The sequence below is a fragment of the Columba livia genome, chromosome 24 (genome assembly GCF_036013475.1).
Source record: "Columba livia isolate bColLiv1 breed racing homer chromosome 24, bColLiv1.pat.W.v2, whole genome shotgun sequence".
In the NCBI taxonomy this organism is placed as follows: domain Eukaryota; kingdom Metazoa; phylum Chordata; class Aves; order Columbiformes; family Columbidae; genus Columba; species Columba livia.
In genome coordinates this window covers 188,229-212,322 of record NC_088625.1, presented here as the reverse complement: position 1 = coordinate 212,322, position 24,094 = coordinate 188,229, and the positions used below count along the sequence as shown (strand labels likewise).

The 24,094-nt window shown below is 60.9% G+C and overlaps 4 protein-coding genes across 20 annotated transcripts; 2 read left to right on the top strand and 2 right to left on the bottom strand.

The window, feature by feature from the left end:
• Positions 1–28: 28 nt before the first annotated feature.
• SLC37A4 (solute carrier family 37 member 4) lies at positions 29–6,612 on the top strand. Of its 2 annotated transcripts, XM_065040113.1 has the most exons (9): positions 29–288; positions 361–593; positions 1,894–2,137; positions 3,136–3,294; positions 3,397–3,482; positions 4,078–4,191; positions 4,365–4,430; positions 5,438–5,576; positions 5,752–6,612. In XM_065040113.1, exons 1-9 carry the CDS (start codon positions 141–143, stop codon positions 5,916–5,918), a joined length of 1,356 nt encoding a protein of 451 aa, XP_064896185.1. In that variant the 5' UTR covers positions 29–140; the 3' UTR covers positions 5,919–6,612. The 2 variants fall into 2 exon arrangements, with proteins under 2 accessions (XP_064896185.1, XP_064896186.1); XM_065040114.1 differs by lacking the exon at positions 4,365–4,430 and having other exon boundaries at positions 30–288.
• An 83-nt stretch (positions 6,613–6,695) lies between these two features.
• Positions 6,696–8,319, bottom strand: TRAPPC4 (trafficking protein particle complex subunit 4). 4 transcript variants are annotated; one of them, XM_065040131.1, is made up of 5 exons: positions 8,126–8,319; positions 7,871–8,045; positions 7,683–7,786; positions 7,484–7,610; positions 6,696–7,142 (listed from the first exon to the last, which is right to left on the bottom strand). In XM_065040131.1, exons 1-5 carry the CDS (start codon positions 8,298–8,300, stop codon positions 7,064–7,066), a joined length of 660 nt encoding a protein of 219 aa, XP_064896203.1. In that variant the 5' UTR covers positions 8,301–8,319; the 3' UTR covers positions 6,696–7,063. The 4 variants fall into 4 exon arrangements, with proteins under 4 accessions (XP_064896203.1, XP_064896204.1, XP_064896201.1 ...); XM_065040132.1 differs by having other exon boundaries at positions 7,880–8,045; XM_065040129.1 differs by having other exon boundaries at positions 7,484–7,786.
• Positions 8,198–11,944, top strand: RPS25 (ribosomal protein S25). 2 transcript variants are annotated; one of them, XM_065040137.1, is made up of 5 exons: positions 8,198–8,434; positions 9,006–9,101; positions 10,066–10,249; positions 10,424–10,522; positions 11,346–11,944. In XM_065040137.1, the coding sequence occupies exons 1-4, from the start codon at positions 8,432–8,434 to the stop codon at positions 10,516–10,518; spliced, it is 378 nt and encodes a 125-aa protein (XP_064896209.1). In that variant the 5' UTR covers positions 8,198–8,431; the 3' UTR covers positions 10,519–10,522; positions 11,346–11,944. The 2 variants fall into 2 exon arrangements, with proteins under 2 accessions (XP_064896209.1, XP_064896208.1); XM_065040136.1 differs by lacking the exon at positions 11,346–11,944 and adding an exon at positions 10,600–10,671.
• On the bottom strand, positions 11,149–22,843 carry CENATAC (centrosomal AT-AC splicing factor). Of its 12 annotated transcripts, none has more exons than XM_065040102.1 (9): positions 13,579–13,894; positions 13,346–13,511; positions 13,198–13,260; positions 13,012–13,073; positions 12,529–12,724; positions 12,159–12,189; positions 11,919–12,002; positions 11,682–11,814; positions 11,149–11,359 (listed from the first exon to the last, which is right to left on the bottom strand). In XM_065040102.1, exons 1-9 carry the CDS (start codon positions 13,860–13,862, stop codon positions 11,317–11,319), a joined length of 1,062 nt encoding a protein of 353 aa, XP_064896174.1. In that variant the 5' UTR covers positions 13,863–13,894; the 3' UTR covers positions 11,149–11,316. The 12 variants fall into 12 exon arrangements, 7 of the variants coding, with proteins under 7 accessions (XP_064896174.1, XP_064896175.1, XP_064896170.1 ...); XM_065040103.1 differs by having other exon boundaries at positions 12,529–12,634; positions 13,579–13,892; XM_065040098.1 differs by having other exon boundaries at positions 13,346–22,608.
• Between the last annotated feature and the right edge of the window lie 1,251 nt (positions 22,844–24,094).

Here is a 24,094-nt window from a genome sequence, read left to right as displayed (position 1 = left end):
AGGAGCGGCGGGGCGGGGCCGCGGGCGGAGCCGGCGTTGCGCGCCGTCGCCCCCGCTGTGGCCGCCGGCTCGCGGGGCCGCGCCGCCCGTCCCGGCCCCTCCCGTCCTGTTCCGGCCCGACCCCGGAGCGGCGCGGCGGGATGGCGGGCGGCGGGTACGGCCGGTACCGGGCCGTGATCTTCGGCGCCATGTTCGTGGGTTACACGCTCTACTACTTCAACCGCAAGACCTTCTCGTTCGTCATGCCCGCCGTCATGGCCGAGGTGCCGCTGGGGAAGGACGACCTGGGTGAGTGCCGGCCCCCCGCCCCCGGGGCCCCCGCCGTTACCGGGCGGCACTGAGCGCGTCCCGGCCCCGCAGGTCTCATCACCAGCAGCCAGGCCGCCGCCTACGCCGTCAGCAAGTTCATCAGCGGCGTCGTGTCGGACCGGGCGAGCGCCCGCGGGCTGTTCGCGGCGGGGCTGCTCATGGTGGGGCTGGTCAACGTCCTGTTCGCCCGCAGCGCCGGCGTCGCCGCCTTCGCCGGGCTCTGGTTCCTCAACGGGCTGGCGCAGGGGCTGGGCTGGCCGCCCTGCGCCAAGGTCCTGCGCAAGGTGAGTGAGCGCCGGGGACCCACGTCCAGTGTGAACCTTCCCTGGCGCAGCGCGGGGCCGTTTCCTCTTGCCCTGTCGCTTGTTACTTGGGAGAAGAGACCGACGCCCTCCATGCTCCCGCCTCCTTTCGGGCAGTCGTTCCTTTGGGCCGTCCCGGCGGCGGGTCTGTGCAGACCATGGGGCAGTGACGGTCGGGATCCAGAGGAGCTGCAGCTGTTCTGCCTCCTGCCGGCCCAGCGCTCAGAACACGTGCGTTCTTCTGTCCGCGCAGCCGGTGTCCGTGTGTGAGGTCCTGCTTGTTGCAGCAAAGGTTCAGAAAGTTTGCAGGCCCTGGCGTTCGTGTGCCTCGGGTCTGATCGGTAACACCTGGTAGGAGGCACGTCCTTTGTTGCAATCCAGCATTTAAGCGTGCAGAGATCTGCTTGTCTCTTTGCCGTTGTGCTGGTTTGCTGCCGGGCAAGCAGTGATGAGCAGAATTCGGTCTGCACACACTGGGAGGTCGGGAATCGTGAACTGCAGGATGTTCAGGTAGAAAACCAGGGTAACATACGGAGGAACAGCGCGAGTGGAGCCTCCGGGCTGCATGCGTTTGGGTTTCGTGACAGTGTAAATGGAACAGATTGATTTCTGCCCCAGGGCAGAAGGAAGGGAGGTTGGCTGTGTGCAAACCTCCCTCGAAAGAGGTAAAATCCAAGGATGACGGGCAATAAGCAGCTGCATTCCTGTCGGTGAGGCAGCTGGGCTCATCCAGCTGGTGGAAAAGGGCTGTGGGGGGCGGCTGTGTGCACAGAAAGGAAGGTCCCAAATAACGGACACAACACGAGCAGCGTTTTCTAGAGACAGTTGCAAACGTAGCACTCGGACGCGTTCCAAGCAGCGCTGGGTGCACGTCGTGCCTGATACTTAATGCACCGTTGAGCCCCGAAGTGACCCCGCGCGCCCGCTGCGGTGCGTGCCAGCACAGCCGCCAGCGGGACGCCGGCCCTGCCAGCGGGTGCGCGGAGCCGCAAGATCTTAAATTTGCCTCTCCTGGCCCATGTCTTGGGTTCGCTGTCTGTAAATGGAAATAACTCGGAGCTGGCTGGCGCCGCGAGCACCTGTCGAGCTCAGCGTCTGACAACGTGCGGTGTGGAGCGCCCTGCGTGGCCGGGGCAGCGAGGAGCAGGCGCTGCCCTTACCTGCTGTCATTGGTCTGGCTCTGATCGCCCCAAGCCCGCAGCGTGGCCCTCAGTTGAGGATTCGTAGGTGCAGCGTCGCTCTTGTTCTAATTCTTCCCGCCGTTTTTCTTGTTGCTGCGCAGTGGTTTGAGCCTTCCCAGTTCGGGACATGGTGGGCGATCCTGTCTGCAAGCATGAACCTGGCCGGGGGCCTGGGCCCCATCGTGGCGGCGCTCGTGTCGCTGCACTACGACTGGCGCACGACCCTCTCCTTCTCCGGCTTCCTCTGCGTCGTCGTCTCCTTCGTCTGCCTCGTCCTCATCAAGAACGAGCCGTCGGATGTCGGGCTGCCCAACATCGAGCCCGGAGCCAAGAAAGGGAAGAAAGGTGAGCGTGAGGCCTCGCTGCGGCGCCTTCTCTCCGCGTTCCGGCACAGACGAGTCGCTCCCGGTGCGCCCGGGGCCTCCGTCCTTCCCGGTTCCCGAGGCCTCTGCTGTGCGTAAGGGGCTGTTTTCAGCAGCTTTATTCCATCAAGCTGCTACGTTGAAGTTACAAGTTGTACAAACCAAGCTGCTTCATCTCCCTGTCTCTGCAGTCTCTCCCTGCTGACAGTGCCCTGTTTTTTGGGGGCTTCTTTAGGCTCAGAGTGTGAGACGAGTGTCTGTGGGGGCACTGGGGTGAGAAGAAAGGCAGGAGCGGGGAATGGTTCCCAAACGCTGCCCTCCGCGTCCTCCACGCTGGCAGGGGACGGGCGGCCGGCCCCTCGCCCCTGCCTCGCCGTGGACTCTGCTCGGTGTTTTCCGTCCGAGCCTCGCATAGTAAATGTTTGCTCAGGCTGCGGAGCGTGCCGCTTCTCCGAAAGCGGAGCAGGAATTGCAACACCGGTTTGCTGCAGCGCTTTAGAGGCCGGAGGAAACTCGGCCCATCCTCTGCGCGTCCCCCGGTGCCTGCGCTGCGGGACTCGACCGCTTTGTGCAGAAACCGACATCGCCTCCCCGGGACGGCGTCTGCGTGCGCCCCGCAGGGGCGATGCGGGAGGCACGGTGGCACCGGGTGGGGGTCTGTGCAGCGGCTTTCACAGGCACAGCTTAAAAACATCAATCTGGAGCAGATAATTTTCCTGACAACCTTTGTGAAGGGTTGTTTGGCAACTGCAATACAGAAAATGACTGAGAGTCGTGTTCGGATTATTCTTTTGAAATTTTTAACAACTGTGGAATAAATTGACGGAAAGGGTTCTGAAATCTCAGCACACGTAGAACAAGGGGGAGGTGCAGCCGTTCTCTGCCGGTGGCCGTGGCTGTCCCCCGTGCCCGGGTCCGCTCGCAGCCGCTGCAGCGTCGCCGTGGCTTGAGCGGCAGTGACGCTTCTCGTCTTCCTCGCAGGTTCCTCCAGCGACAACAGCACTTTGACGGAGCTGCTGCTCTCGCCGTACCTCTGGGTGCTCTCCACGGGCTACCTGGTCGTTTTCGGGGTGAAGACGTGCTGCACCGACTGGGGACAGCTCTTCCTCATCCAGGAGAGGGGACAGTCCGTGCTCGTGGGTGAGAGCCAGGGCTTTTCGAAGGTTTGCGGCTGGACTGGGCGCGCTGGGTGACGCCGTGACCAGCCCTGGCGCCCTGTCCTTTGCTTCCCCTGCGTTCCAGGCAGTTCCTACATGAGCGCCTTGGAGGTCGGGGGGCTGGTGGGGAGCGTCGCCGCCGGGTTCCTGTCTGACAGAGCAGTGGCAAGAGTGAGTAACCCGGGCCCTCCGGCGCGCCGGGCAGCTCGCGGAGCGTCGGCCGGTTCAGCAGCTCTGCAGCTTGTTGTGGCTTCTTTGCGGGTGCTTAAAGGGCGGGGAGCCGCTGCTTCACGCTAAAAACGGCCGTTCTCAGTGCCGCGTCCCTTTCCTCCGTCTTCTGTGGCTGCTCAGTGCCCTGGAAGGTCTTGGGAAACAGGGACTGCGATACCCCCATCGGGTTTCGGATGGTTGATCTGTTGATGTTACTGTGCTCTCCAGATTTTCATGTTGAAAGAGATCTGGTTGTTGATTGTTGTCTTCTGACCCAAAAAACCCAAACAACCCACAGTAAAATGCAGCGGTGGGATCTGAAGCCGAATTCAGGGTGGAAATGGGGCGCAGTCAATAACAGAGAAATAACGTTTGTCACCAAGAGCTGCTTGTTCAGCACGGCCTGGCCGCGGGCAGCCCTAGGACCACATCTGCCAAAAAGGCTCTTGGTGTGCCGCCCGTGTTCCCGACGGGCTGCGGGCGCCGGTAGGTACCACCAGTATGAGGTGGACGGAACCCTTGGTTTGTGACCCGCGGTTTCCTTCCCGCGCCGCAGGCCGGACTGTCGAGCTACGGGAACCCTCGGCACGCGCTGCTGCTCTCCATGATGGCCGGGATGTGCGCGTCCATGTTCCTCTTCAGGGTCACGGTCACGGGCGACTCTCCCCAGGTAACGCGGGGTGCGGGGACGGCCCGCTGGCGGGGTTTCTTCCCAAGAGCTCTAAGTTCGCGTTTCCTTCATGCTGCGGAGCGGCAGGCTGGCGCGCTCGGGTTTGGCTTCTGCCGTCACAGCTGCTGAGTAAATGAAACTTCTGTTCTCCTTTCTCCTTTTCTCTCCTTCAGGACAATCACTTCTGGACTGCAGCCTTGCAGCCTCTGGCTGGTCTCACAGGCCTAAAAGAACATGAGGTTTCTGCCTTGCGTTTTTTCTCCCTCTGCCTGTCTCTGCTTTCGCTGCTCTGCCTTTTCCCTGTCGCGGGAGGTTGGTTAGCGCTGCAGAGCTTAGAACCAGGGCATTGAGATGATTACTGTAAGTTCTGTCAAATAAACCTTTTCTTATAATCATGAGATTACACTAACTGACTTTAGGAGGTCTGAATATAAAACTTGTGAGCTTTTGTAAGGAGAGTTCTGAGGACGTTTGTTCATCGGTAAAACGTGGCCGGTTTAAAGGGGTCTCGCGAGCGAGGGCAGGAGGAACGATTCTGCTCCTGCAGACGCCTTCCTGCTTCCTTCTTGGCAAGCGTTTTCCCAGCGCTTTGTTTTGAGTCCTGTCTGGAAAATACGATGGTGCTTAGTTCCTCCTGGGCCTCCCAAAGCGGTGTTCGTAGTTCAGAAAGCGTTCTGCAATCTGGAGGTGGTCGAGTTACTTCTCCTTTGCTGTCCTTCCACAAGCCGCTGATAAATTCTGAGCCGGGTGCGTTCCCTGGAGCGTGTGCGGACACTGAAGTTCGCACGACTGGGTTTCTTGGAGCTCGTTTCTGTGTTCGTTCAGTAACACAGAGGTTGTCAGACAGCGGCTCTCATCAGCCGCTTGTGTCTACAACGAGAAGAGCTTTCAGCCGCTGTCTCCAGGGTGGTTCTCAACAGCGTCTCAATTCACAGCTCTCCTGCCACCTCACGGGCTCGTTGCCCGTCTCTCTGTGACATTCTGGCTCTCTCTCACAAAACCGCACGTCGCGTGCGCGGTCAGCGCCGCAGGGAGGGGAGAGCTCGGCTGGCTGGCGGGGCAGCACGGCGGGGCGCAGCGGCTCTGCCGCGGGCTGCAGCGCTGTGGCTGCAGACAGGGCGCCGGCGTCAGCCCCAAAGCGTCAGAGCCCGCTGTGCCCCGCGGAGGAGCCGCGGTTTGCGAGCAGCCGGTGGGCGACAGCGGGAGGGTGCGCGGATCCCGCCTCTGACCCCCCTTCTCTTGCCAGCTCTGGATCCTGACGCTGGGAGCCGTGTTCGGGTTCTGCTCGTACGGGCCCATCGCGCTCTTCGGGGTCATCGCCAACGAGAGCGCCCCCGCCAACCTCTGCGGCACCTCCCACGCCATCGTGGCCCTCATGGCCAACGGTGAGTGGCGCGCTCTCCCCAAAAACCAAACAGAACCCGCGTGTGCGTGCTGGAGCGCGGTTCAGCTCCCGGGTTGCAAAAACAAGTATTGTTTTTTTATTATGCGTGCAAAACCAAGTCTTGGCAGGTGTAACTGAGACGCTCAAGCTGGTTTTTGGTTTGTTTTTCCTCACAGTTGGGGGCTTTCTGGCCGGCCTGCCCTTCAGCACCATCGCCAAGCACTACAGCTGGGCCACGGCCTTCTGGGTGGCCGAGGTCACCTGCGCCGGCAGCACCGGGGTTTTCTTCCTCCTGCGCAACATCCGCACCAAGATGGGCCGCGTCCCCAAGAAGGCCGACTGAGGAGAGCGCGGCGCTCGCTCTTCGTTCAGCCGGCCGCGGAGCGAGTTCACCTATTGCCGCAACCTCGCTTTCTCATCACGTGCCCGAGGGCGCGCGGTTCCTGCTGCCCATCACTTTCTTCCCTCAAGATGTGATAATTCAGCTCGTTTACATTCGCGATGATTTAACGTACCTCTTCCTGGCAGCGCCGCCGCTGAAGCGAGCGGCACCGCCGGAGCTTCCCCGCTCAAAGTTCCCTGACGTGACCTCAGGTAATGTCACACGCAGTTTTGCGCTCGCTGTTCGTCTCTGCAATTAACTGCCAGTTAATGATTTGCGAGGGGCAGCAGCTGCCGTGTCAGCTGGAAAAATCAGCCGGGAAAGCTGACCCGGCAGCTCCTGCCAGCCCGCTTTCCGAAAAACCACCTTTCTAGCCTCAGATTGTACTTTTTCAGTGTGGGGTTCGTGATGACCAGACTCAGGTTTTTAACTGGAATTTTGTCAGATGTTGTTTTTACCCCCAAAGGATTTGCTGCTTCAGGGCCCCGGAAGGGGCGAGTTCAGCTTGCGAGGGACCCGCGTGCGGGTCCTCTGCCCGACAGCGTGGTTGCAAGAGTAGGTAGCCAGCCTTAATTAAAACAATGGAAATTAATTACGGTTTGTACTGAATTACATGATCTTTGACTATCTGTGAAATAAAAATGGAGCACGGTCACGAGGGCTCAGGTTGTCTTGCAGGAAACGGGGCAGAAGCACCTGAATGGGCTGATCTCCCGACAGAAAACAAACAGCCGTCCGTGTCCTTAGGGAATGTTTATTACTTCTGTGCAGAAACCCTCTGCAAAGCCATAAGTTAGAGCTATACAGGAAAAGTACATATGTACAGTTCTGAAATGAAAGAAAATAATCGGCTGCGGCAGCGCCACAGACCTGCACCTTTTCTTTCTTCACCCAGGGCCGCGGAGCTGCAGCAGCAGAACTCCTGCGGCCCGACGTAAACGGTGGGGACGGGTCTGATTACGGTGAATTTCCCAACCAGGGTGATACAAACGGAGCCTTGGGAGACGGTGAAACGTGTTGTGGGGGTGTGCGCTCCCAGCTGCGGGGGAGGGGCCGACGGCGGCCCTGCTCTCCCGAGAAAGGAGTCCCGTGAGATCGGCGATGCTCTACGAGCCGGGTCCGAAGGGTCCGGCCTTCTCCGCCACCTCCAGCGCCAGTTTCAGGTTCTGGTCGAACAGCTCACACCTGGAACGGTCAGAGAAGCAGAAGGGGCGACTTCACCTGCGGAACACGCTGACGGGGAGGATCTGCACGTCCCGCGGCTCCGCAGCCTTCGCGGGGACGTTCCACGAGTCACGAGACAGCGACCGGGGGTCAAACTTTGTCTGTTGACTCAGGTTAAAGCTCCGTGCGGGGGCTCAAGCGTCGTGTGCCGAGGACGCCCCCGCCTCCCCCGCACGGCGGCGCTGCGAGCGGCGCAGCTCAGCGTCCCCGGCCCCGCAGCAGCTGCGTGGCTGTCAGCGTTTGTCCCTGCGGGGAGGGACGAGCGGCTGCGCCCGCCCCGCTGCACGCGGGCTGCTCCTCACCTGATGGGCATCTCCAGCGAGTAGAAGGGATTCTTCAGCGCGAAGTCGGAGTAAATCTCGTAGATCTTGCGCAGAAGGGCGTCGATCCCCGCCTGCCTCGGGTCGGCAAGAACCATGAATTTGATCCCTGGGGCCGCAAGGACAGAAGCGTCAGCGAGGCCGGGCTCCGGCGCGCCCGGCGCAGCGGCGGCAGCAGTACCTGTCAGCGTCTGGAAGCAGTGCAGCTTGAAGGTGTCGGTCTCCAGCATCTCGATCCCGGAGCTGCCGACCTCGGGGGACAGCTGCGACCCGATGGCGAACAGCCTGCGGGAGAGGCCCCTCAGCGCCCGCCCCCTGCCGCCCCCGCCCCCCCGCCCGCCCAACGCCCCCCGCCCGCCCCCGGCTCACGAGTGGAACATGGAGGCCAGCATGAGCTTCTCGTTGGAGGAGAGGCGGTGGCGGCCGAAGCGGATGGACACCGGGTAGTTGGCGGGGTTGCCCAGGAACTGCAGCACGTCCTGCCCGTCCGCCGTCAGGCGCCCGTTCACCTCCGCGCCGTTGATGGCCAGCACGGCGTGGCCCACTGCGGGGACGCGGCCAGGGCGGCCGGTCAGCGCGGCCGGAGGCACCGGCGGCGACCCGGGCCCGGCCCCCCCGCCTCACCGCGGATGCCGTCGCGCTGCCCGAAGGCCACCACGACCCTCTCGTCGTGCGGGCGCAGGACGAGGTCGAGCGGGAAGCTGAAGGTCTTCTCGGTGTCGGCGCGGGGCGCGCAGTGGTCCAGCTGGTAGATGAGCCCGCCCGCCTTGTTCACCACGTACACGCTGAAGATCGCCATGGCGGCCGCCGCGCCGGAAGTGGCGTCACGCCGTCGCGCCGGAAGCCGCGCCCCCTCGGAGCACGGGGCTTCCCCACGCCGCGCGCCAGGCGCTTCCTTTCTCGGGCGACATCTTGGGAAGCAGCCGCGCCATGGTGGGTGCGCGCGGCGCGGAGGGGGGGGGGCGGGCTGCTCGCGCCGCTGCCGCCGCTCACCGCCCCCCCCTGCCCCCCCTTCTCTGCGCCCCCTCCCTGTGCCCCCCCTCTCTGTGACCCCCTCTCTGTGACCCCCTCTCTGTGACCCCCTTCTCTGTGACCCCCTTCTCTCTGCGCCCCCTCCCCTGCTCCCTCCCTGTACCCACCCCGTGCCCCCTCCCCTGTGCCCCCCCTCTCTGCCTCCCCTCTCTGTGCCCCCTCCCCCGCGCCCCCCCTCCTCTGTGACCCCCTTCTCTGCGCCCCCTCTCTGCTCCCCCTCTCTGTGACCCCCCTCTCTGTGACCCCCCTCTCTGTGACCCCCCTCTCTGTGACCGCCTTCTCTCTGCGCCCCCTCCCCTGCGCCCTCCCTGTGTCCCCCCTCTCTGTCCCCCCTCTCTGTCCCCCCTCTCTGTCCCCCCTCCTCTGCGCCCCCCTCTCTGTCCCCCCTCTCTGTCCCCCCTCCTCTGCGCCCCCTCTCTGCTCCCCTTCTCTCTGCCGCCCCCCCGCGCCCCCTCCCCTGTGTCCCCCGCAGCCGCCCAAAGACGACAAGAAGAAGAAGGACGCGGGCAAGTCCGCCAAGAAGGACAAGGACCCGGTGAACAAGTCGGGCGGCAAGGCCAAGAAGAAGGTAGGAGCCTGGCCGGGCCCGGAGCGCGGCAGCCGCGGGGGCGCGGGGTCGGGGCGCCTGGGAATGCCGGGCCCGTTGCTCCGCTCGGCCGGGAGCCTGGAGCGGCGGGGGCGTCAAACCCGCCAGGAGGCGCCTCGGCCCCGCTCCGCGCGGCCCTGACCCGCGGGACGTGCGGCCCTGACCCGCGGGGCGTGCGGCCCTGACCCGCGGGGCGGTGCGGCCCTGACCCGCGGGGCGGTGCGGCCCTGACCCGCGGGACGTGCGGCCCTGACCCGCAGGACGTGCGGCCCTGACCCGCAGGACGTGCGGCCCTGACCCGCGGGACGTGCGGCCCTGACCCGCAGGACGTGCGGCCCTGACCCGCGGGGCGGTGCGGCCCTGACCCGCGGGACGTGCGGCCCTGACCCGCAGGACGTGCGGCCCTGACCCGCAGGACGTGCGGCCCTGACCCGCGGGACGTGCGGCCCTGACCCGCGGGGCGGTGCGGCCCTGACCCGCGGGGCGGTGCGGCCCTGACCCGCGGGACGGTGCGGCCCTGACCCGCGGGGCGGTGCGGCCCTGACCCGCGGGACGTGCGGCCCTGACCCGCGGGACGGTGCGGCCCTGACCCGCGGGACGGTGCGGCCCTGACCCGCGGGACGTGCGGCCCTGACCCGCGGGGCGGTGCGGCCCTTACCCGCGGGACGTGCGGCCCTTACCCGCGGGGCGGTGCGGCCCTGACCCGCGGGACGTGCGGCCCTGACCCGCGGGACGTGCGGCCCTGACCCGCGGGGCGGTGCGGCCCTGACCCGCGGGGCGGTGCGGCCCTGACCCGCGGGACGTGCGGCCCTGACCCGCGGGGCGGGCGGCCCCGGGGGCGCCATGGGGCGCTGTGGGGCGCTGGGTGCTCAGGGCATCCCGAGCCGCCACCCGCTGTCAGCGCTGAGGGCGCGCCCGGGGTTTCTTCCCTCCTCGTTCCGAGCAGAAGTGGTCCAAGGGGAAAGTGCGAGACAAGCTGAACAACCTGGTGCTGTTCGACAAGGCCACGTACGACAAGCTGTGCAAAGAGGTGCCCAACTACAAGCTCATCACGCCCGCGGTCGTCTCGGAGAGGCTGAAGATCCGGGGCTCGCTGGCCAGGGCTGCGCTGCAGGAGCTGCTTGGCAAAGGTCGGTGCTCAGGGCTCTTAGAAAGCTGCTCGAGGTGGGCGCTGCTGCCACCCCCGAACAAAACCCTCGGATGAGCGTGGGCTCCGCGGCGTCTCCCGTTGCGCCCGTCCGCTCTGCCGCTTCAGCAGAGAGCGCAGCACGGGCGCGCGCTCAGATAATGGCGATTTTCCCCAGGTTTGATCAAGCTGGTGTCCAAACACCGCGCCCAGGTGATCTACACCAGGAACACGAAGGGAGGGGACGCGCCGGCGGCCGGGGAGGACGCGTAGGGAGGTGAGCGGCGGGGGCACGAGCTGCCGCCGCGCTGTTTGCTTTGTGCGGGCTCTGATTTGGGACGTCGTACTTTGCAGGCTCTCCAGCGACCTCATCAGCAGCGTGTAGATGCACAAAATAAAATTATTGAAATAATTTTTCTTGAAGAACATGTATACTTCGTTATTGAGAGGCGGTTTCTGGCATCACAAACACAATGCGAATGTGGTTTTATACTGTGAAAAGGGAAGGAGTTTGTGTGTTGCCAGCAGCCAGCGGTGTTAAAGCAGGTTCAGTTCTAGCAGGAGGAAAAGTGAAGCCGTTTCTTGCATCGTACGTCAGGGGAGCGCTAGCGGGTTATCTTGGGTGTTTATTTCACCTCCTCCTGTGTGCCCACAGATCTCTGTGCAGCAGCCTCTGTCAGACCAGTAGCCCTACGTGAGAGCATCAGTGTTCTGTTTAAAGTAAACGTAAGAATTGCCCCCAGCAGAGGTCTCTTAAGACCGCCTTTCTTCTCCTGAGAGCTAATTAGTCCTCTAGGGGAGGCAGAACAAGTGAAGGCGATCATAAATTAAAATGAAGACAGGAGTTGCCCCCAGCGCGGGGCCTGTATCTGAAACCAGATTCAGTCGCTCTACCAACACAGGTAACTTTTTAAAAAACAAACTTTATTTCTCAAAAATGCCTTTGTTCAACGTGTTTGTTCACGCCGTGTGAGCTCAGCGAACCGAACGCGCCAGACGCGCGAGCCGAGCGCTGAACCGGGGAGCCACCGCCTCTCCGCGTGCGTCACGGCGCTTCCTTCGGGCTCCTCATCACCTTCTCTTCTTTTCCCCCGATTCAGTTCTAAACTGGTGCCTGAGAGAGAACGTTCAAGTCAGGACACAGCAGCCTCAGACAGAGGCAACGAACGCTGCGGAGTGGTTCAGAACAGCGGCTCCGTTGCCTTCTGTTATCTCGGGAGCTGTAGCGTCTCTCCAGCTGACGCGCGTTTCTGGCGTGTTGAAAGGCGCCAGCGGGACCGCGCGCGGCGACCTCGGTGCCGCACACGCCTCGCGAAGCCTCCGCGACCGCGCTGCGCCGCCCGTCAGCGTCGCGCAGCTCTCCCGCGCGGGAGGACGTCTCCCAGCGCCCGCTCCGTGACCAAACCCTGCGCTCGGCACCGGTACCCGGCGCTTACCGGGACTGCCAGCGCCTGCCGTGGTTCCACACCCGCCCGAAGGACGGCAGCCAGCCGGTGCCCGTCTCAGAAGTATGGTCAAAGTTGGCGCCCACGCGCTCCGCCGGCAGCTTTTTCAGCTTCTGCTTCTCCCCTTAAGAAAATATTTCATTCAGCAAAAGTTTCTCAGCTGAATTGCCTTTGATCGGTGTGGTAAAGCGAACGTAAGGCTGACTGAAATGTATACAGGCTGCTCACTTTGCTTAAGAAATTCCTCATACGAAGGTCCGATTTCTCTTCTACTTCCATCCTCTTCCTCTGTCAGCCACGGGGGTTTCGCTCCTAGAAGTCACAGGGAAAATGTGTTCAGCCCCTGCAGTTACCCTAAACCCGAGAGAGGGAAAAGCGTCTCTTTGCCCCGCTTTACGTCACCCCGTTACGTTTACAAGCCAAGTTTGCAGCAGGGAAGCAACCAAGGGAGGCACAAAGCGCAGTTACCTGTGTGAACGTTTCCTTTCCCCTCTGCTTCCTGTGAACAGAAACACAAAGGCCCCGTCAGAAAGCGATGCTTTCCAGAGTAAGCTGAAAGCTGTTGTGTGCGTTCCCTTCCAAAACCAGGTTCTGTTACAAAAAGACAGAGCGAGGCTCTTCTCTGCCATTTTTAAGGAGCATCTGTTTTTTCAGGGCATGTTAAAGAACATTTACTTAATGAAACAGCAGATCACCCTGGATGACCGAAACCCCCAGCCAGCTGCTCTCCTGAACCTGCAGAGCCGCCCTTTTGGTGACAGAGATTGCAAGCCCTGGCTTGGCTTTGTGCCACACGTAACCTGCAGTTAAGTCACGCTCAGGAGCCAGTCAGGCCTACCTGGTGGCCGATGAAGGTCAAGGCCTGGCCTGGCTCCATCCGGGTTAAGTCGGGTCCTGTGTGCGTCCCGCTCGGGCCGGGCTGCTCCGCGTCCTCGCAGTCGTCCCTGGAACACAGGAGCTGGGAGCTGAGTGGCTGCCGAAGCTGGGCAGGCGACGATTGTCTGAGGTTTCTGGAGCAGAATTTGTTTGGGGCGCTTTGCAGCAAGATGGAAAAGAAGAAATGTTGCAGGGCATGTGAAACGCTTGCACGGTATTGCTGTGCTTGCGCTTTGTGGTGGTTAGTTACCCACCAGTGTTTGATGGGAGAGTTATCTCTGTGTGGCTGCGGTGCTGACTATGGTCTAGATAAAAGTTTGCAAAGGATCGGGACGGGTGCAGATGCCGGTGATGAGAGCATCCTGTGGTGCCAGCAGAGCGAGCCTGCTGCCCGTTTCGAGCAGGGTGCATGCGGGACAGCAGCGGTTTTGGGAACGGCTCTCACCTCTGGGGTCCGGCTCGGGCGCCGCAGTCAGGTCCTGTGCGCAGCTCGGACTCCGGGGGAAGCTGGGTGCGATTCAGGAAAAAGGAACAAGATTCCTGGTGTTGAGCGGAGTCCCCCACCCCTCCCTGGTACCGGTGGGGCGCGCGGCCCCGTCCCCGCAGCCAGGCCAGGATACGGCTCACCGACCTCCAGCGCCGCCCGCACCGTCTCCCGCTGCCGCTGCTCGGCCTCCCGGATCGCGGCCGCCATCTGCGGGGAGGGCGCGGTGAGGCCGGGGGTCCCGGCTTGGGGGTCTGATCCGCGGGTACCGGTGCGGGGCTCCGGTCCGCGGTACCTCCTGGATGCGCTCGTCCTCCCGCTGCCGGTGCGCGGCCACCGCCCGCTGCAGCGCCCGCTCCAGCCGCTCGCACTCCTCGGCCGGCACCAGCACGCGCTCCCGCAGCGCCGCCTCCGCCCGCTGCTCCCGCCAGAAGCGCAGCGTCGCCCGCCGGTGCTCGGGCCTGCGGGACTGCGTCAGCGCCACCCGCGCCCCGGGCGGTCCCCCCGCCGCCCGGCCCCCCCCGGTACCCGGCCATGTGCCGCAGCAGCGCGGCCCCCGGCAGCGCCAGCCCGCCGCTCCGCCCGTCCCGCCGCACGCCGCGGCCGCAGCACAGGCACCAGACGCGCCGCTCGTCCTCCGCCGGCTCGAGGGGCCGCACGGCGCCCGCCGCCGCCGCCGCCCGCGCCGCCGCCACCTCCTCCTGCAGCCGCGCCAGCGCCTCCTGCAGCCGCCGCCGGTGCCCGGCGCTGTACAGGTGCCGCCGGCCCGCGAAGGACGTGCGGCGGCACAGCGCGCAGTGCAGCACGGCCATGGCGGGCGGGGCGGAGCGCGCAGGCGCGGCGGCTGCGGTCCTGCCGGGCCCGGGCCGCCCCAGCGGGCGCTCGGAGCCGCGCGCCGGCGGTCCCGGCGGGGCGGCGGCTCGGCCCGCTCCGGCCGCGGGGCCCCTGCTGTTTTCTGTACAGCGGGCTGGCGTGTCACTAGCTGCCCTGTCACTTGCCGTGCGGGGCTGTGCCCCTGGCAAACGCCGTTCTCCCCCGCCCTGTCTGGGGCTTTATTCGGTTTCGGACTTGTTTCGCTCGCTGTTGTGACTGTTGTGCGCTGCCCTGAAACACGCCGAGCCCCGCCCGGCTGCCTTCCGACCCTGCCTGCTATCGGTGCTCTGACGCTGCTGTTTTCCTGCCCTTCTACAGCTCTAACAAAAATCTTAAATTGTGGAATCGTAGAACCATTTGGGTTGGAAAAGACCTTTAAGGTCATCGAGTCCAGCTGTTAACCTGACATAATGGTTTGGTTTGTCTCTTTTCACATGTAATAAGAGCCCAAGATGCCCGTGCTCTAGTCTGGCAGGATGGGAGGAGAGCGTCTGAACTGCAGCCCCAGTGGATCTCAGTGCTGCCGTCCAAAGACAGTTCACCTTACTTTGGGCCCTGCTCAGACAGACAGACAGACAGACAGTGCTGTCCCATGTGGGACTGACAGCCGTCGGTCTCTCTGCAACTTCTGCAGCTGGAGCTCCTTTCAGTAACTGGTCCGTACTGGTGGCGTAGGTGAGCTGATGGCGGCACCGCGTAGGCTGGTTTCTGGTTTCTAGTCCGCCCCCCCTGCCCGAGCAGGAACCCCTCGACGAGGTTACACAGGCAGGCGTCCAGGCGGGGATCTCGGCTTAAAAGTGAGTTCCATGACCCTTGCACCAAAAGTTTGGGTTTGAGTTGTTTGGGTTTTTTCTGCGTGATGGAAGAACAGAGTAAGAAGCTTTTCCAGAGCGCGGGTTTGCTCTGCAGTGCTCTGGGCCGGACGTTCCTGCACCCTTTGCTGTCACTGTTCTCGCGCTTCGTGTGTTTGCATCTTTTGAGACAGACAATTGAAAAATAAGTCAAACATGAAGAAGCTTTTCTTGAAAAGGTGACTTTCAAAGGGCAGAGGAGGATCTGGCCTGCTCAGCTTTGCCTCTTCAATAAAAGCAGGCGTGTTAGTTTGTGCTGCGTGCGCTCGTTAGGCATTTCGCAAATATCAAGCCAGCTTGGCTCTTGCTCAGCACAAACGACGACAGCCGTGTGGCTTTTTCCACTCGTGAGCGGCGGCCAGCGGGACCACGCGCTCCCGCCGGGCTCCTCGGGCGCCAGCAGGGCCCGCTCGGCCGGCGGCTCCTCGGGCAGTCTGAGCGGCCCCAGTGAACACCCTTCCCCTTCCTGAAACCGGAGCCTGGTGTTTGACTTGAGACGCGTTGCAAAGAGCCCAGCTACTACAGTTTAATAATTTACCACCTATCACTCGACCTGTCGCACCACGGAGTTGCTTTCCCCTTTCCGTTGGCAGCGAAACTCTCGTGCAGTGGCGTACACGTCGGCTGAAGCGCAGTAATTCATTAAGCCTGTGATTATCTACGCGCGCCCTCCGTCGATGCCTCACCAACCACATAGCCTCTGGTACTTCGACAACAGCCTCGTACAAGTGTGCTAGGCTGGATGCAGTAGTGTTAATAACCTCAGGACCATGTAAAGTATTTCTTTGGGGACAAATCAAGTCCTGTGGTTGCTGCACCTTGCATGTGGATGAATTATCTCGGCCGGCTTGCTCTTCAGCCAGGCACAGCTCTTGACAACCAAGGCACTGCTGCGAAGAGAAGCCAGAGGAATACCCGGGGAAGGACGCCGCGCTGCGTGCCGCGGTGCAGGAGCAGCCAGGCAGAGCCAGAGCAGAGCCGAGCGCGTGGCTTGGCCACAAGAGGCCGTGTGAGCTGGCATTCCACAGGGAGCCACGAAAATCACCCGCAGCTGGTTCAGAGCCGGTGCCCCGAGTTAGGCCGAGAGCAATGAGGGAGACGAGCGACAGCTGCGGGCGGTGCAGGGCTGCAGCTTCCTTTCTCCCGTCTTGCCCCAGGTCGCTCTGCTCTCAGAGGAGGCTGCACTGGTCTGTGGAGCTGGTAAGGAACAGCGGGGAGGGAGAGGATATAACATACGATAAGATATTGCCCCACACAGAGCAGCCCTGGGCAGTTGTACGTGGGCCCTCCCCAAAACAAGGTGTGGAAGGAGCTCCCTGGCGCTGCTGCGGGATGGAAAGCTCTCCCGCACGCCGGTGCGGCAGCGGGCTGCCGTGACACCGACAGGTGAAGCAGCACAACCGCCCCGTGGGCTGCCCGGCCCCCGCAGTACGCTGCACAGGTGTTGGCTTCCAGCTTGAAGCCTAAGAATGTTTTAAATATATATGGTCACAACTGTGGACCTTTCCCTAAGTCCAGGAAGAGGAGAAAAGGCCTTGATTTTGCCTCTGGCCCGTTGGTTACTGAATCCTGATCCCAGCAGTTTGGATATTCTGGGTGAGAGCATCATAACCCCCGAGCCCTGTCTTACTGCCCCTGCTTTCCCAGAATCAGACTGATAGAGCCCATTTGTAGCAAATAAAGTCTAAGACTGATGAATCCTATGAGTTAACCAGAAGCTCACACCTGTTTCCTAAAGCCATCTCATTTTTTGGTCCCCCTCTCTCTAGCTTCAGAACAGAAGCGAGGAGAGAACCTGCTGACACGTGCGGGAGGTCACAACAGCCAGTGTCGTCGTGGACGGAGCTGCAGGCGCAGAGGGAACCAGCTGGAGGTGTCTTGGCTCAGGACGTCTGGGTTCTTCAGAGCCAGCTCCTCTCAGGTGAGCGTTACCCGTGTGGAAGCTGGTGGATGGTTTTACTGGCAACCAGCCTCACCTACTCCCGCACACTCGTGAGCACAAGGACTCCGTGAAGATTCCTAAGGACGTGGGCTGGGGGGCAAGCGCAGTTCTCTTTCCTTGCTGATTCCCATCTCCTGGCATTTTGGATGAAGATTTGTTTGCAGACAAAGAGAAAAGGCTTTTTGGATTCATGATGTAACTGTGAGCAGGCTTGGTTGCTTCTCAGGTGTTGGCCTTGCCCAGCTGATGGTGTTTGTACAGAAGCAAGTTCTGTGGTCCTGGGGGGACTCGGGGCTTGTGAATATTGGTCGTGCCAGTCAGCTGTGTGCTTTATATAGATAGGTATATTTCTGTGGTAGAACAGAGATTCATTTCCAATTAAGTAATTGGTACTTTTTCCTGTCTTGCTGGGCACCTGGCTCGTCCTCGCACAGCGCGGCTCCCACCGCGTTGGCACCACTTCCATTCTCCTGCGACTATAACATAGAAAGAGCTCCCAGGGTTTGCGCGGGCCGAGGTTAAAACCAGCCCTTTCTGTTACAGAGGGGCAGCAGAAAAAGCAGGAGAGGGAGCGCGAGGCCGTGCACCGGTGAGAGTCGTCGCTCCGTGGCGCCGGGCTGGGCGCGGCCGCGGTGCCGGTGAGCGCCGCGGGCGCCCGGCTGTGGCCCCGGCGGTACCGCAGGCAGGTGCTGCTGCTGTCACAGCTGTTCGTAGCTGCCTCAGGACATGAGGACACGGCACATGTACTTGATGAGTATCGCGGCCTTTTTTATTAGCAGTATTCCGTTCTCTCTGAAAAGATATGCTATTTTTCTGATGGGGCAAAGGCGGCCTCCTACCCTCCGCGTTCTCAAATTCTGTGAAGTTGCAGTAAAAGAGCTGAACTCGGGTCTCTGCCCCTCCTCCCTGATTTTTAAAACCACTTCAAAGGTGAGCTGGCGGGCGACTGAAGCGACCGGTTCCGCCGGGCTCGCCGCCGCTCACCTTTCACGCCGCTCCCCTGCGGAACAAAGCGCGGCTCTTCCCTTTGATTTCCGCCTTTGAAAGCCGTAGGGGACAGAGTCTGAAACGCTCTGCAACTTTTTTGGTGACTCTGCTCTGGTACCTTCCTGAAGCGCTGGGCGGATCGGGACGGCTCCAGGGAGGACGCCTCGCTCGCGGCTGAACCGGCCGTCGGTGCGGGCTGGGGATCAGATGCTTCGTGTGGGGCTGGGGAGAGGATGGTACGAGTGCAGAGCTTGTCTCTGGGATGCGAGTTTTCCACACTCCCTTCTGTGCTTGAGACATTTGCAAAGCTTTAACATGTACGGCTGTATTTGCAAGCGGGCGGGGATGCCATCCCTGCATCATGCGAGGGGGTGAAGACCACCCAATGCCAACAACCCCACCTACATGTCCCAGAGCTCTGTTATCAAAACGCAGACAGAGCTCGACCCTGCTCAGCTCGCGAGGTGACGGGGCAGCAGCTGCGCTGCCAGCAAGCACAGTGCGCGGTGAGAAGAGACGCGGGTCGCGGCCGCGGTGCTCGGAAACAGGGCGATGCTGGCGCGGTGCAGGGGTTGGCGGTAACAAAGCTGAGGAGTCAGTCGTGTTGAAGGAAATACCAGATGACAGACTTTGGCTAAGGTTAATCGATCTCATATGTTATTCTGGTGACACTCTTCGTGTTTTATTGCTGGTGTCACTTTTATATGTGTCGTGGAGCTGCAGAATCAGGAGGAAATGCCCCGTTGCCTGCTGGTTCAGGGCCAAGCTGGATGCGGGTACACGGCTTCTCATGGGACAGTGCTGACAATGTAAACGTGTGCGTGTGTGTGTTCACCTCTCAGCCCTGGGTGTGAGAACCAATGCGGGACTCACATTCGGCTGCTTACAGCAGGATGGCCCGTGAATCGAGGCGCGAGCTTCTGCGTGAGAAGGCGCGGTGTGGTTCAGCCTCGCTCGTGGGGTCACCGAGAGCGGGACGACGGAGTCACAGAAATTGCAGTCTCAAAAAGACCCCAAACATTCTTCCTGCTGCTGGAAACAGGGATGCTGTGTCTTTAAGACACCCCCTCCTCGCTCCCCTAATACCTCAAGGCCTGGAGTGACTCCGGATCAGTGCAGGAGTGGAAGGCACTGCTCCCTGCCCTGCTGCACTGCTCACTTGCTGCTCGCAGGCTGCGCTTTGCCGTCGCCGTGGAAACCATTAGTTGCTAAGCAACTGCAGCATCATCTGCACTGAGCCCTCGCATCTAATTATCCCATCAGAGTGGCTGAGAGGGGCTGGGGGGGGATTAGCTCCTCTGCCATGGCAGATCCACTGACAACACTTTGGTCACATTTAAAGGGACACCACCTCCCCTCTGCCGCGCTTTCGATGCTCTCTTGCTCGGGCAGTCACTTGGTTTTCTGGGGTTGGGCAGTCCTTGCTGTGTGGACTCTGTCTGGGCTTTAGTCCTTTGAATATCTCCCTCGTGTTGCGATTGCCTCAATGCTGCCCCAGTGTTGTCTCCGTCCCAAGAGCCTGATGTCATGTCTGCTCTGTGAGGTTTTGCTGATTCCTCGGCAATGGAAGGGGTGGGCACCTCACGGCCTTTGGTCTGTCTGCAGACTACAGTGAAGGTTGCATAGCGTGATATTCGGTTCAGTCTGACCTTAGTGTTTGCTGCCGGGGGCTGGAGATCAAGTCTTTGAGGAGCACTGGAAGTCTGTGGCGTGCGGTCGCAACTAAGAAAAATCTCATTTCCTGAACCTGGTGGACAAAGCCACCAGCTGACTGGTGAATTTTAGGCATTCTGATAAAATAGCTGATCTGAGACCTGCTTCGGATCTTGAGTTGCAAATCCCAGGAGCTGAAGTTAGGAGAGCAGCAGCCGAGGAAACTTGCCAAATGCTCCACGTTGGTTGACAGCTCTCCGCAAAACCAGATGGTTACTAATTAAAGGGAGTCAAGTGAGGAGGCTGCGTTGGCCTTTCTTTTTCTTTTCTTTCTTCCTCTGAAGAGAGGATTGGGTGACCGTGGAGGAAGGCAGTCTTCCTCCGTTTGCAGGGATGTCCTTGCATGGCGCATGTAGTCCGTGGTGATGCCGGTGCTACGTGCTGGGTGCAGGATCTTCTCGAAGAAGCAGGCTCACCGTTTTCTCTAAGCCCAAGGTAGCTGCTGTGGGAGGTGGGACAGAAATGCAGTTGTAAACCATGAACGCAAAGCAGGAGAGGAATTTGAAGCATTGGGAAGAGTGCTTCTCCCAGGTCTCCTGCGGGCCCTCTCCTTGTGTCAGCAGAAACGAGCCTGACTCTGCGGGTCCCGCCGTCCTCGGGGAGCCGCCCCTCGCGCCTGCGCCCGCTGCACCTTTCGGGCAGAGCGGCTCTGCAGCCGCAGCCGCCCCGGGCCATCGCGCGTGCTCTCTGCCCATCGCGGGGGCTGCGTGGCCGGGGAGATGGAGGGCAAGCACAGCGCTTTTCTCTGTTTTCAAGAACATTTGGTTTCTAGAGCCAATCTTAACAGATGCACTGTCAACGCTAAGCAGTTCAACCTCATGCGGAAGAACTGTGCGTGAGGAAAAATGCATTGGCAGTAACAAACTCCTCCACCTCACACTGGCGGCCAAGAAAAGCATAGCAGCTTTGCCTCAATTAACTACCAGAGTGGTGGCCCCACATGGGCTGCCCTTGCTGAAATCTCGCTCCTTCCTCCTGTTGGCATGGCTGCCATGTGGCTGGATTTTGGGGAACTCGAACCAGGACATTGCTTCCATGCAGGACTGCTGATAGGAAGACACTTGGGTACGTACCCCTGGTAATTTTGCCGTTAGATCAAGCGTGAGAGTTTCAGAGATCAGCTCAGTCCTGCATTGTGCTATTCAGTCCGTTTTCTTTCTCTCTACACGTGCTCCGGAGGCACAAGTGCTCCTTTGTGCCAGACGTTCAGAGGCTCTCAGACAGGACCCGCTCGACATACTGCAAAGAGTCAAGACAGGGCTCTCGAGTCCCCCTCTCCTTCTGAACGGAGGAGGTTGCACTGAGTGCCTGAATCAAAGGGCGTCTGTACAGTTTGTGCCACTCTGGAGATGTCTTTTCTGGTTCCAGCTGGATGTTTTGCCTTTCCTGGAACCTGGCCCCGCTTAGGAACGGCTGCCTGGTTGTGTTTTGGGGCTGGTGCAGCATTCTGATGCGTGTGACGATACGGGGTGTCCTGGCGTGGCGGGGCTGTCCCTCTCCCCCTCCCCAGGTCAGGCCAACCTGCGACTTCCTCTGCAAATCCACATCTGTGCGATGCTGCCAGAGCACCATCTCCCCACCATGAAATATTTGTGCCTGTCTCCAAAAGGGCTCCGGCGTGGCAAATCCGCGTGTCCCTCCTGCTCCGCCCCGCACACTGTGCTGCGGAGGGGCGGCCGTGGGCTCTGCCGTGAGGTCAAGCCAGACCCAGGCAGCGAATCTCTGTCTTTGAGGAAATAAAACAGAGCAGAAAAGGAGTATCAGAACCCCAGGAGGTGTTTTTGAGACTTAACCTGTTCCGGGCTGGGAAGCAGCGGGTGCATGCAGTGAGCAGCCGAAGCGGCGCAGGGAGCGCGGATCTAGAGGGCAGCCGAGATGCCGTGGTCCTTCCCCAGGCTGGGAGGGTTGCTTGCGAGCCTGGGAACCCTGCAGAAACATGCTCTGCTGCTCTTGGACGTGTGGGTTTAAATCCACCTGCTGTGCTTCTGGCTCTGCTGGAAGCTGCCTCCATTTCACCGTGTTCGCTCCGCAAAGCGCGAGTCCTTGCTGGAATGTCACGGCGGGGCGCTCTCTGTCCCCTGGGGCTGCAGGGGCATAAATCTTGGCTCTCATGAGTTACTTCTCTTTGATTTTTTCTTTTTAATGTTCAGGGCATTTTTGAGCCTCCTCCTCATTTATGGTTAAGATGGCAGACGGTGAAAGTACCGTTCTGCATCAATTACCGGGAGGCTGCTGCGCTCGGGGAAGAGTTCCTGGCTGGGCTGGCTGATGCAACTGGTTCGTTAGTTCTTCCCTCCCTGTTCATCCCCTTCTTGATAATCCGATTTACATTTCCTTTTCTTCCCCTGGATCCTGCTGTTACCATGGGAACTGTGTTCACAGTTGCATTTCATTGGCTTAGGAAAAGCTCTGTTTTCCCTTTCGCCGTCTCTTTCCCCTTTCCCAGTGTGGACAGGGAGCTGTGCTGTCAGAGCCCGGGCAGCCGGCACCGGCGCGATACGTGCTGGGCTCTCCATTGTAGCTGAGGGATTCTCCTGCCTGTTTCTGCACAGACCAAGCTGGTGTGTGGATGCTGTGTGGTTGAGAGACCGTAAGGAAGGCGATGCTGCTCCAGGCTCTTGCGCGATCACCTTCCTGCTGCCTTTTGCTTTGTCCAATAAAATTGTGCTTTCATCTGGCAGATGGAGTGTGCACAGAAAGTTGCAAACAATTGTGATACTACATCTCCATGAACTATCATTTGTTGGCTTCTTAGTTCCTTAAGAAACTGCACCTTGTTTTTGTCAAGCACAGCGTATTTGCTTAAACTGGGAGAAGCTGCATGTGAAGGAGGAAGGGGCAGTGGCAGGGGGGAAAGGTTCCCCAAGCCCCTTCTTAAGGGGTTTCTCCTGTTACTCAGTCCCATGTTCGGTCCTCTGTGTCCACACCGTACAAAGAGCAGTTGTGAAGTGCATTAAGGTACCTGTTACACAGATGTTCATGCAGGGCTGTCTGCAGGAAGGCGTGATTTAACGGCTCGGCTGCCAGTGGTGAGCTGCTGGGAGGATGGAGTTCATTTCTCTGTTTGTATTCTAGCGCGGGAACCAGGACGTGTTGCGTGCTGCGGAAATCCATTTCCTCACTGATGTGCCTGGGCATTGGAGCTTGGTTTGGCGTTTTTCACTAGACCCACAGTTTCTCCTTTTTCTCTTAATTAAAACACCCTTCTGCTGCACACATGCTGCTGTTCTGTCGTGCATCGCCCCGCAGAGAGCTGCATCTCTCTTGCATCACCTGAGAGAGCGAACAGGGCAAACACAATAAGGCGTCGCTTTTTCTCATGTTTCGCGTCCCACCTCTGGTGCTGCATCCCAGCAGCAGGTGTGTGGAGGGAAAACCTGGCAGCGGCTGGCGGAGGTGAACGGGAGCCCGGGGAGCCCGGGGCCGGGCCGTGTCCGGCGGAGCTGCCCGCCGGGGCAGCCCCGTGTGCCGGTGATCGCGGCCGCTCTGCCCTCCGGCCCGGGGACCGGCCGCTGCGCCGCTCGCGCCCGCCAGGCGGCGCCACCGCGCCCCGCGCTGCCCCGGCCGTTGCGGGAGTGGTCTCGCCTGCGCTGCCGAACGCGGGTTCGAGCCCCCGGCCCGCCGCAACGGCAGGATCGTGGCTGCGCGGGGCCGGGGCGGCCCCGGGCCTGCTGCCCGCTTCTCTCTGCCCGGGAGCCCCGCGCCGGCTGCGGGCAGGAAGTGCCGGCAGCCCCCTGCCTAAGCCAGCCAGCCCGTCCCAGGCCACGGATGGGCGGTGGCATGAGGCCAGCCTGTGTGTGCAGAGCAGCCTTCGTCACCGAAAGTGGAACCTTTCCCCTCCTCAACCCCCTGCTTGTGTAGCGGAGGGACGCACAGGTGCTCCCCAGGCTGGAGGAGCTGGGCCTCCGCATGCGCTCCTCTGTAACCATCTCCCGCGGCGGGCGACAGCATGAATGTTTAATACCGCTGGCAGTGGAGAGAGGGAGGAGCACGGGCAGGGGCAGCCGGCCTCCAGCACCGCGTCTGCCTTGCTGTGCGCTGTGGAGAAGGCTGAGGTCTCATGGTGCCTCCATGTCCGCAGCGGGGGGCACAGAGGGCACGTTATTGGAGAGCACAAAATTCGAAGCACCAGAGGAAACTGAACAGAAGTGCAAGTGACAAGTAGCTGTGACAGCTGGGTCTGGCCAGGCAGCTGCGTGCTGATGCAGGGAGTCTGGGAGCATCAGCTCTGCGTACCAGGGTACGTACCCTGCTTCTCTGCAAAACAGGTCTGCCCCTGAGCTGCTGGGAAGAGGCTTTTCCCTAGCTTAGGATTTGTGTGGTTGAAGTGTCACAAACACCAAGATGCACATGACTGTCTCGGGAACGGAGATGGCGTGTGTGGGAATGACAGTATCACAGTATGTTTGGGATGGGAAGGGACCTCAAAAGATCATCCAGTCCAATCCCCCTGCTGGAGCAGGAACGCCCAGGTGAGGTCGCACAGGAACATGTCCAGGCGGGTTTTGAATGTCTCCAGAGAAGGAGACGCCACAATGCGGGAATGGGGGTAAGCAAGTGCTATTCCCATCCAACAGCAGCACAATGTGACTCCTGGTCAAGCTGGCGGATGGTGCAAGGCAGCAGCTCACTAACCTTTGCTGTTATGACCCCGTTTTAGGAGTGGCAATTTTGAGTG